The sequence below is a fragment of the Barbatula barbatula genome (assembly GCF_947034865.1).
Source record: "Barbatula barbatula genome assembly, chromosome: 25".
NCBI lineage: Eukaryota > Metazoa > Chordata > Actinopteri > Cypriniformes > Nemacheilidae > Barbatula > Barbatula barbatula.
The window spans coordinates 9,659,464-9,671,103 of NC_136788.1; the positions used below are offsets into that span (position 1 = coordinate 9,659,464).

The 11,640-nt window shown below is 38.1% G+C and overlaps 2 protein-coding genes across 2 annotated transcripts; one reads left to right on the forward strand and one right to left on the reverse strand.

Moving 5' to 3' along the window:
• The first annotated feature begins 745 nt into the window (after positions 1–745).
• tmem17 (transmembrane protein 17) lies at positions 746–3,695 on the forward strand. Its single transcript, XM_079449757.1, has 5 exons — positions 746–936; positions 1,270–1,373; positions 1,482–1,595; positions 1,676–1,819; positions 1,907–3,695. The coding sequence occupies exons 1-5, from the start codon at positions 822–824 to the stop codon at positions 2,003–2,005; spliced, it is 576 nt and encodes a 191-aa protein (XP_079305883.1). The 5' UTR covers positions 746–821; the 3' UTR covers positions 2,006–3,695.
• Positions 2,668–10,806, reverse strand: agbl2 (AGBL carboxypeptidase 2; the record flags this gene model as incomplete). Its single annotated transcript, XM_079450875.1, has 24 exons — positions 2,668–2,683; positions 3,838–3,969; positions 4,049–4,151; positions 4,331–4,431; positions 4,554–4,587; positions 4,665–4,859; positions 4,950–5,007; positions 5,105–5,218; positions 5,305–5,391; positions 5,532–5,636; positions 5,731–5,797; positions 5,928–6,040; positions 6,404–6,504; positions 6,607–6,733; positions 6,805–6,964; positions 7,374–7,516; positions 8,121–8,529; positions 8,632–8,865; positions 8,960–9,110; positions 9,194–9,301; positions 9,553–9,738; positions 10,149–10,286; positions 10,600–10,663; positions 10,801–10,806. The coding sequence occupies 24 exons, from the start codon at positions 10,804–10,806 to the stop codon at positions 2,668–2,670; spliced, it is 2,952 nt and encodes a 983-aa protein (XP_079307001.1).
• Positions 10,807–11,640: the final 834 nt, after the last annotated feature.

Consider the following 11,640-nt stretch of genomic DNA (forward strand, 5'->3'; position numbering starts at 1 on the left):
TTTTTTACATTTTGTGATTTGTGATATCATTAGCACAGAAAAAAACGATTACAGGTAATGAAGAATGATAGAAAACCGTGTCGTATATTGCATAAAAAAACCATTTGCAAGCTAAGTAGTACAAAAACCAAGGATAACAACCAGACAGAAATTATAGAAAATGTTCATTTAGCTTGTAATGTTCATTAGTGGTGTGGAGTTTCTGCATTTGTTTGATGGCTATGTCTCCATTAATGTTGATTTCCTTGGCCATGTCTATTTTTAGCATCTGTCACCGTGGTCAACAGCTAATTTATTAGTTTCCTTAGTGTTGTAAATAAGGACTTAATTTGTAAGAAATCACAAAGGTATTTTGCAACTCTAACTGAGGAGTTCGGCATTAAAGTATCGCGAGAGAAACTCGACTCAATGATCTTTCATCACTCCCGCGATACTTTGCATCCCTCTCTCCAGCCGCATCCGCTCGAGCACACTTTGCAAAAACGCATTTGAAAGATACAGTAAAATGAACAAAAACACAAACATAAAAATAATTACTTACAAAGACGTTCTACAATCTTCTACCACATTATGTTTACAGCTGTTTTGAAGTATTTTATTATACCCTTGAACGGAACCCCCGTGTCAAAAATGTATTTTATACATGTATGGCGATTGTTTGTTGTTGTTATAAATACATTATAGTATTGCTAGCGTTCACATTACTTTGCGAATAATGGGTTAAATTCAGGTTGCGTCTGCGCAGAAAACGCACCTCCATCACAGCTGGAGCAGCGTCGCGACCAAGCGTTGCTACGGACTCGCGTCAGCTCAACGTCAACATGGACCTGCCCGAACCTATACGAAGACGGCTTGGCGATTTCTCCAGAACAGTTTTCGTGGATCAAAGCCGTACGCGGCCTTCCCACGGAGAGCATGCGGATTTTTTAAGAGAGGGTCAGTGTGTTTCAGAAGTTTATTCTTCGGTTCTGCTAGCTGCTGGGCTAACTCATCTGCTTAGCATGTCTATGTTATGCTGCCGAATTCAAACTCCTATTTTAGAAGTAATGTTATTTATAAATATAGTGACACTTTTATTACGGTTAAACGTTAGTGGGTGCTGGTAACACTGGCTGTGTTTTAAAACTGAGTGTTTCGATTACTGGCGCGTCCACTGAGCCAATCGTGTCACGCGCATATGACGTTCACGATGCTGTCTAGGTAGGAAGCTCACTTTGTTTTGTAAACACAGTTTGTTTACGCTCCCATTGCATTCATTTTCCTCCTTAGATAAAGATGTGATATCCAGCCTTCCTCTTCAGATGGCGCTTTACTTTAACATGTGGTTCTTTCCTTTCTGGTGGATTAGTGAGGTTGTCATGCTTCAACTGAAGGTAACTCTGCACTTGAGCTTGTCTTAATATCTTCAATATGGCATCTTGATTATTGCTGCTTATTATTTTAATGTACTGAAATGATATGCATGACATTCTTCTTTCCAGTACCTGGCCCTTGTTGATTATTACAAGTTCATCCTGATCACTGTCCTTATTTTAATGACCATCATTGAGGCCATCAGACTGTACCTGGGCAATGTTGGTAATCTGCAAGAAAAGGTCAAATAAAATCTGTTTTTAATATAGTTTCCTAATATAATCATGCTTGAGACCTGTAATGTATTTCTTGATTTCATTAGGTTCCAGAATTGGCTGGATTTTGGCTCTTGAGTCTTTTATTGCAGTTACCGTTGATTCTTTTCCAGCTCTTTAATGAGGCTATTCTCATTCAGCCTCTAGAGAGAGGAGTTCATATTATACTGGCCTTGTTTATCTTTGCAGAGGTATAAAGGAACTTATATTTGTGTATTAATATGAGATTCCCTAATGTATTACTTGCCACATGCTCATGCGTCGTGTATTTATTTCAGGCTCTTTTTGGCTTTGTTGCCCTGCGTGCAATGGTCCGGAACACTGAAAGTCATTTCCATTTGAGGCAGTTTGATGGGATTCAGGAATTAACAACATAACATTGGACATCTCTACTGATGGACTTGATCAAACATTCTTTGTAGAACCAATATCACTACAATGATCTGTTATCTATAGAAAACATTAACAGACACTTGACAGCTGATGTTTGTTTGCTGTTGAAATATCTTGCGTATGTAATATTCTCTAAGAGAATTTTTAATCAAATTGTTTACATATTTAGTGCCTTATTTAATTTATACCAACACAAATTGTCCTGTATATTGTGTATGTGTTGATTAAAAAACATTCCCAGCCATAACGTCAACGTCTAAAGCAAGAAGAGCACTAACTTTCATTGTATAAACTACGCATCTTATTTAGAAGTAATACAGAAAATAAACAGCACAGGTCATACTTATCACACGGTAATATCAAATGAGAGCATTAAGCACCTTTCTTTTATAACCCATATAAAATGTATATAATGACTATAATCAACACACTGTGAACACTTTTTTTTAACAACGTGTGCTTTTATTAAATACATTAACAAATAAAAATGGTGATTCAGGTCAGGATTGCAAAAGGGATATGACAATTAAAATATAAGGCACTTTGTTTTACATCTTTTCATGTTCCTCAAATGCTTTTATCCAGAAAACTGACCAACTTTTTTAATCTTTGAGGCAGAACATCTGTCGACTTGTCCTCTGCTTGCTTACTCCCGAGGCAACCTTAGAAAGAATAGAAGTTAACGTACACAAATTATAATAAAAGGGCTATGATCTGAAATACAGACAGGTGCTATACTAGTCTCGAGTTAGCTTTAATGTTAAAGGTCCAGTGTGTAATGATTTGGAGGATCTATTGACAGAAATGCAGTGTAATACATAGCTACAGGGTGGGCGAAGCCCACCTAAATGTCAGTCTCGCCCACCCAATGAGAATCAAAAATTACAGTATTTTCTATTGGCTGAAAGCAACGTCATTGACAGAGCGGATTTAGTTTGTAACAGAGAAGCATGCTACAGGTGGAAGCAAAGTACTGTGCAAAGGAATTTGTCTCCCTCCAATCTCAAACACCCCAATTCATGCTGCAGGTGGTAGCGAAACACTTTGCAAAAGAGTTAAGGCGCACAGTGCGCTCACAGACCACATAAACAGCCGCAGATATGATGTAAAGTTCATTGTGCGGTGTTATCAGATTCATTCATTAAAACAATGGTTTAACAACCGAGTTTTTTTCTAATTTAAACAGAAGTCAGTGATTGACCAGTGATTGGTAATGTTCTTAGACCATTTACTTTATAGGCTTCTATTTATGCCAAGTTTACTGCTTTATTAATCAGTCTTCTGTAATGAATGCGTATTTATAGTGCGTATTATATTTATAACATCATAAAAAAATAAAATCCTGCATGTATTGCAGATTATATTGCTCTGTTTGTTGAATTCCAAAGCAAACCTCAAGAGTGACAGTAAACAGCAATATGAAAGACTGAGAGTATGATAATAAACTCTGAAAAGAAATTAACGTTATTTCATTAAAAAAAATTCTGTTTGTAATACAAACATTAGTTTTGTGTTGCTTAAAACTTAATACGAACTTGATTATTGTTTTTTTGTGATGTTTCAGTTTTTAAAGCGCAGATAACCTTTTCTGTTGTTTTGACCTGTTTTTAACAGTTCATTTTCTTGGGATAAATGTTGCCAGAAGATCACAGAAATAAACAAAAAAAATTCTTGAAAAAATGATAATACTTTGAAAATGGTCTCTTAATTTACTTAGTAGTTGTGGTCGGGGTAGGCTATATGCCCACCCAGGATATCTCCTAGCCCACCCTTCTGCACCTTAGTAATATTAAGTAAAATTATAACTGCTACATACCTGTCCTCACTACTAAGGCTGTCTGTGGAAGCAGCATCTCTTCTGATAATCAGTTGTGCTTTGTTTCCTTTGGACAGCCTCCCTAGCATCAGACCTCTGGTTCCAGCCTGGTTACCAAACTGCTGAGTTTGGCTACAGAAGAACACGTTGTAACAATAATAAGAATGCTTGACAATCTTCTATATCAACAATCTAATGAGTAAAATAAAACCTGTGCATGTCGGGGAGGAAACAGGAGGCATTTCTTATAGCTTGTTTACTGGATTGCTTGGCTTCAGTGGCAGTAACTGGTGATGCAAACCCCCCCATAGCACCTTATAACATAAGAATCATCTTTGGTAAAGAAAATCAATTGGGTTGTGGCTAACATAATACACTGATATACAGCCAAAAGCATTTCGAGCCTTTATTTACAAAATATAACAAATATAGATTTTTCACTCATCACATCTGCTAAAGCAGTTTTAGAATGATACATCTTTCAAAATCTTACCTTGTGCATCTGTCTTGTGACTGATTCTTAATGTTCCCATGTTGTCTAGTGGCATGAAGTATTTCATAGGAACATGGACTCCTTTTGCTTGTCTTTCCTGCCTGAGTTTGTGTTGGTTATGAAAATGTATGTTAGTACAGTAATACGTTTACAGAAAAATTACAATAGGTATTATTAGATCCCATGTGAAATGTAACATGATGTAGAGCTTTGGCCAATTTACCTTCTATGTATAACGTTTGAGACATGCAGTCTTCCTATGAGATACAGGAAAATAAATGTCATCACCCAACCACAAAGATGCCAAGCTGCTCAAACGAAATCAAAGACATACCTTTTATTTCTGGTTGTGGTCTAAAATCAGGGTAGAAGGGTATGTTTTGCTGATGGATTGGTATAGACGGAGTCCTGTCTCTGGAGGCTGGGACAGAGGGGCATCTTTTTTGACCACCGGTGGCTAAGAGGGTTTGGCGCTGAGGTTTCCCCTGCGGGTGAGGAGCGGATGAGGTAGTGTTGCGTCCACTATCATCTGAAAGCAGAATGCAATATTTGACTTCATCATATATACATATTGATCTGTATACTGTGGGACATGATTCGTTTTTGTAATTATAATTACCTGATACAGACTGGCTACAAGCTGAATAACCATTGTGCATATTGGTAGCAGGTTCGATCTGTAATAAATAAAAAATTTAAATATATGGGTGATGTGTGGAAGATGTGTGTCTACTTGACAGTGTCCAACATATTTTTACAGTTCACTTCCTTTACCTTATCTAGTCGGCCCCCCCAAACAGTCACATGATCTACAACACCTATGTGTGTTGTGGGATGAGGTATCCAAGAAGACCTGCTGGTCTGATTGGCCCTCACCATACATGGCACCTACACACCAAAAATGTTTTTCACTATATCCATTTTATGCTACTTCACAGCTTATGTGTATCATCTTAAGTTTTTAACTATATTACTTTATGTTTGGTAATGTCCTTCATGGTGCACAATGTTTTCTCCTGGATTCTCACTTTAACCATATCTTCATTTGAGGGCACGGGGTCCTTTAGAAAGGTGTAACAATACAATTAGGTTATGACAACTGCACACTTCTTTAAAAGACGTATTTAATGCTTGTATATGAATATGTTGTATAATGTACAAGAAAGATCCATATACAAAATGCATATTCTGTAAGACCTACCAAATGTTTGACAGTCCTTTGACTAACTTTTGGTCCTGCACTTCGAAATCGTACCTGCCTAAGCCGGTTCCTTTCCTTACGGCTTCGTAGGTGTTTTTTCTTGCCTGGCATTTGCTACAATCACAGAACAAGGGTGACTAAGTAAAGTTGTTATAAAGTTTACTGTAACTGATGTAAGGGTGTTTTCAGCATACTTTACCTGGTTGGTGGCATTTAAAAGATGAACAGGAAGACCGTCTGATTCTGTGCTGTTGGATCCACTTGTGCTACACAGAATTTGAAAATTGTGGAGTAGTGTGATGTTTACAGGCTACTTTTTGTTTTTATCCTTTTTATTATGGGTACATTTATACTTTACAAACAAAATAAAGCTGGATGCAATAAAACGATTGTTACCTGGACTCAATATCAATATCAGAGAGGTCATCTAAGGAGTCAACCTCTCTTCCCAGCTTCTTTCTGACCTCTTGTCTCAATAACACCCCCAGCTCCTCCAAACAGTTTGTAATCTGAACATAATATATTGAAGGAATAAATCATTTTCAAAGCTTAAAGGGATAGTTCACACAAAAATGAAAATTCTTTGAATCTGCCTCATGTCAATTCAAACATGTATGACTTTCGTCTGCAGAACACAAGAAGATATTTTGAAGAATTTTGGTAAACAAACAGCACTGGACCCCTTTGACTCCCATTGTATGGACCACTTAGACATTTCTCAAAATATTTTCTTTTGTGTATCACTGAATAAAGAGTCATACAGGTATTGAACGATGTGATGATGAATAAATGATGACAGAATTTTTCTTTTGGGGTGAACTATCCAGAAAGACAAGTAATAAAACAACACCTTAAGCTTAAAGGTAGACCACCTTAGCTGGTTCGGGGTCACAGAAGTCTAGTAAAGTGTCACAGAAGCAGTAGCCCATTGACTTCAGGTCCCGTGTGCTGAAGTGCGTGCCTTTTCTGTCCCCTACAAACACAGTGAACAAATGCGGCCACACACACAAATTGTATTTCGGGTGCATGTCGAAGCTCCTAAGAGCTTAAATCGTATTGAATCCAGAACAAGTACCTAATGATGAGCCTCCAAAGGTAGACTCCATCGTATAGCTGTTTCTGATGCCTAGTCTCCACATGAAGATGCGACTGGTGCCCTCTTTGCTCTTGTGCATTTTGAACTTGCAACTTCTAAAAGAAAACTAGCAGAGACAAAGGAAATCAACTTAATGAATTTAAAAACTGGATTATTCAACAATCATATTTTCGTTACCATGTCTTTGGCATTTTTGCTCATCATCAGAGGGAAGATGCGCTCATGAAGACGATGTGAGGTGTCCTTGCGATCAGTGCAGCCGTACATAAACACATTGTTTTTCCTGCTGTGACCGTGGAAGTCGCAATAGACCACAACCTCTCTCTCGGTGAGCAACCTGTGTGACGAATGAAGCTGAGTGTATTATCTCTTACACAAAATAAATATTCCTCAAGTATACTTAAGCAGAGTTTGAGTATTTTGTAAGAATACTTTGTGTAATAATGCTAGTACTAGTATACTTTAGTATAACAATTTGGAATGAAATTGCTTTTCGGTTTATAAAAGTGTACTTCAGTCGTAAACTTTGAGCACACAACCAGCTTACAGCTTTGTTTTTCTGAGAAGTAAATAAAGTATTTATTTAGACTGTATAAAGTATATAGTAGACTGAAAGTATACATTCATTTAAGTTTAATCCAACTATACTAATAGCACACCTCTTTATAGTTATTTTTTGTAATAGATCAAATAATTGTTTTTTAGATAACACATACATAGTAAAAGCTTAGTGATGCAATATTTACCGTTTCACCATGTTGCGAGTGTGCCAAATACATGGAAAAGAATCCCGTAGCAGAGTGCGGTAGTTTCGGTTCAGATCACGGCCAGCCAATGAGCAGCGGTAGTTTCCCACCACCACACCGTCAGGGTTCAGCATGGGCACAACCTGTAACCAGTTATATTAGGTTTTTTATTTATTTTATGAAGATTTTGAATTTTCTTTTTATATTGTTGTTTTTATCTTAATTTTAGTTCTTTTTTTGCCATTTTGTTACTATGTGCTTGTGTCATATGTCATTTTTCATTTTAAATATTGCTATAGGATTCATTTTAATTTTAACAAAATAAAACATTTTAGTAGTTTACTTTTAGTTAGCAATATTAACCTTGCCTTTAACTATTTTAATGCATTTTCTGAGTCTCAGTTAAGAACCCATACAGGAAATTAACAGATATACAGCAGCGGAAAAAATTAAGAGACCTTTTACTTATACCAATTAATAGTCAATAGCAATAAATATTTATTTATAATTGAATATGTGTTTTGGTAAAATTATCATTTTGGTTTTATTCAGTGAACTACTCACAATATTCAGGGAAGGTTCTTAAATGATTTTTTATGTGATAACCAGGATCTTTTTCACAGTTTTCATGTGTCTTGTCATGCTGTCAGTCTTTCACATTGCTGTTGGTTTGATTTTGTTGAAATTCAACAGACACTGATTCAATGAAAATGTGCAAAAGTCCAAACCCATTCACCCTTCACTCACCTTAAAGACAAAGGTTTCCCTCAACAGACAGGCATCAGGCACATCACTCAACAAGAACTCCAAAAAACCCTGCATCATCCAAGAGCCATTGGTCTCTCCAGGGTGCACCCGTGCTGTCACCACAACTGCCCGTTTGGTGGCTTTATGTTCAGCCAAGCTGGTGGACGGTGCCGTTATAGTCAACACATACACAGCATTGCCTGCCAGGCTACGGCAAAGCACGCGCAGTTTACAGTGGGCCGCACGGACGGGGTCTGAGATGACCTCACGTAGGTATCGCTGCAGGTCTGAATATGTGTATGGGTAACAGTGGGCCAGGTAGCAGGTATCACTGTCATAAGGAAACTCAATAGTCCAGGTGAGGGAGTACAGCGGTTTGCCGTCTTGTTCGGTGTTGTTTGGGTAATACCTAAAAGACAAGGGGATACAAAAGGATGACCGTGCCACAAGTGTGTATCAAGTCAACATGATTTTCCAATGAGTAAATTGGGAAAATAATATTATTTGATACCGGATGTTAGTTCCGGCTCGCTTCCAGCCCTCCCCCTTCATCCACGCAGCCCGTTCGGAGTAAAGCAGCGGGCGCATGCCAGCACTATACAGACTGCTGACCTTCATCAGGTTGATCATGGTGAAGCGATAGCTGACGCCCGCCTTCATGTTCCTCACCCGGAAGTAAAACCACTGGGTGTGCTTAGTGGTGTACAAATCGCTGCGTAAAGTCAGCTCATAATCATGCTGACCACTACAAATAAGTTCAAATAAGGCACAGATATGTATCGATATTGTCAGATACGTTTTAATGAAGATGTTATCATTGAATTGAGGATATAACTCACACTTGCACCGCTTTCTGAAGGTTTCCGCTCTCAAAACGAGATTCGAAGACTAGTCTAGATCCCTCCGGAGGACTGGCACAGCACGTGGCACGTTTAATGGTCCCTCTGCTGCCACCCACGCGAGAGTATGTGAAGTAGGAGGTTTTTCTGGCTGTGGAGGTTATATCAGCTGGAGATTTCATGCAGATAAAAATCTGATGCGCTACTGTATGTAGAATTGTATTATGATGTTACCTGGGTCTGTGCAGTAAACTACATTTCCTTTCTCCTGCTGTACTGGCATGGGAGCTTCCTCATCACCTGTCGGCTGATAGAATGGCTCTGGCTCTGTTGGTTCCCATTCTGTTTTTCAAAAGGTGGAAATGTGGAGGGTTGACAGAATTTATTTTTCAAAAGGGGTGCAGTAAAACTGTCGGTTACTAGGTACTTTCTACATGGTTGCCTAAGCAAGCACTACTAATGACATTCCAAAATACTGAGCTAAACTATCAACCAGACTAAGACTGCATACATGTGGTATCAAATATTGTATTATTAGTTGGAAAATAATGAAAAAATGTCATCTTTTAAAATGTCATGCAAGAAACTGATACCTATATGCTGGATTTTGTCACGGATCACTTCACATTCTATGGGCCAGCGGACACCCTGGAATGGACAGGAGGTAGACGGGACTGTCCGAAGGTCCAACGGGTCCCTCAGACGTGGAATAGACCTTTTACCATCAAAGTCAAACACTAGCTGCCGGGTTCTGAGAACTTTGTCTAAATTGAAAAGGTCTTGAGACGAAACAGAACACACAAAAACATGTTGCAACAAAAATCTAAACATACTGTTCTGCTGACTATAGTAAACATACTTTGGAGAGCAGTGGCTAGTAGCAGGGACTATCAAAACTACCCTTAGAAGCACAGTTAATTGTGTTGTAAGTCTCTGAATCTTTTATAAAGGCAATGAATTTCAAATGGCAATGGGAAGTGCTGTGTATTGTGTGACAACTTGAGCCTCAAAGTTGGATGGAAATTACAATTTGGTGATATATATTGCATCGTTTTATGCTTGCTTTTTAAAGCCTTGAATTGAATCAACATATCAACGTGATGGGTCATTGCATTGGATATGATTGTGTCAAAAAAAGACATCCGTAGTAGGATGGCACACAGGTTTCTACAGGCATGATAATATTTACTGTGACATGGCTTTGGTTCCTCCTGGTCCTCTATGTTGGAATCATTACTCTCAGTTGGCGAGATGATAATGTCAGAGGCAGTGGAGTCTTGGTTGCCATCCCATCTCGAGACACCTGAATGCACGGACGAGCCATTGTCTGAACGAAACAAAAATGAGTTAGAAGAATATGCACTGCAGTGCTATATGATCAACCATCAGCCGCTTACCCTTAAAACCATTACAAAATGTAAAGCGTGTAGGCCGTTATTCTAGTAGCATTCAATAATGTTCTTTTGGTTCCCATCTACCAGATCCCACCCAACACATTAACCACAGAGCCCATCCAATAAAACCAATAAAGAAAATTCCTATTATAAGCCTTAAATCCATAAGAATGTCTAAGTGGTTTCTGTTGTTTTTCATAATGGCAGTATTCAGCAGGCCTACATAATTCAACCTGCATGTCTTACCTGAGATGAATCCATAATGCTGAAGGTGTAGCAAAATGAGCCTCTGGTAAGGACCATCCAAGTTCTTTTGTTTAAAAAGTGAGTGTGAACACAAGCAGTAAGTCGTGTGGTTAATCGTAACTGAGTATGTAAGCCAACAGGGTAATGAAAGACTGTAACTGTAGAGTTCAACTCGGCACTAAATTGTGTGCGATCACTCACCTGCATTGCGGTCATGAAGTCATCTCGAGACACGACAACCGAGCTGAACGTATCGCTAAAAACTTCACGAATTTGCGTTTAACACAGATATCAAACCACACAGCTTTACTTTAAACACAACCAAACAACAATCATCAGAATAAGCATTTTAAATGAGCACCCGCATGACAGAAACCTAGAATTACACCTAATGAAAATCTCTTGGTTACTATTGTTGAGGCGCATCTGACGTGGTTTGTGTCACGGTTGCTATGGAGACGTTGCGCGTTTGCAGCGTGAAGCTCGCTTCTGTACTAGAGAGCCACAAGTGTTTTCGGAGCAGACAAATAAGTTGTCTCCGTTTCATTTAAATGTCTTTTTTTCTTAGGAGTACTTTAATAAAAAGCGTTCTTGTAATTGCTTGAAAAGTTTTATTCGTTATCCACAATGTAGAAAAAAATGAAATGGCACAACATCCCGATTCAAGGAGGAACATTTAAACCGAACATAAAAATTCTCAGTTAAAAATCAGGACATTTACAAGATGAATGTGTTTGTAAATCACACTAACCATCTTTCATTTGTAATCATGACAAGAAAACAGTTGGCACATTCATAAAGAACTTTCACCACCACACGTTTTCACTTGTAGTATAGCTTTCCCACAATGATGTGTAATATTTAGTGCAATGGAGTTACCACAATGACCTTGCTTTTGGAAGCATGAAACTGTTGTTTACAAGATTGATATCAATTAAAGATCAGTTATTGGTAAAATTATATCAATGAAACAATTGATATATGGTTAGCTGTATACACAGAACTCCGTGTTATATTTTATTTATTAAAAGTGCACGGTTG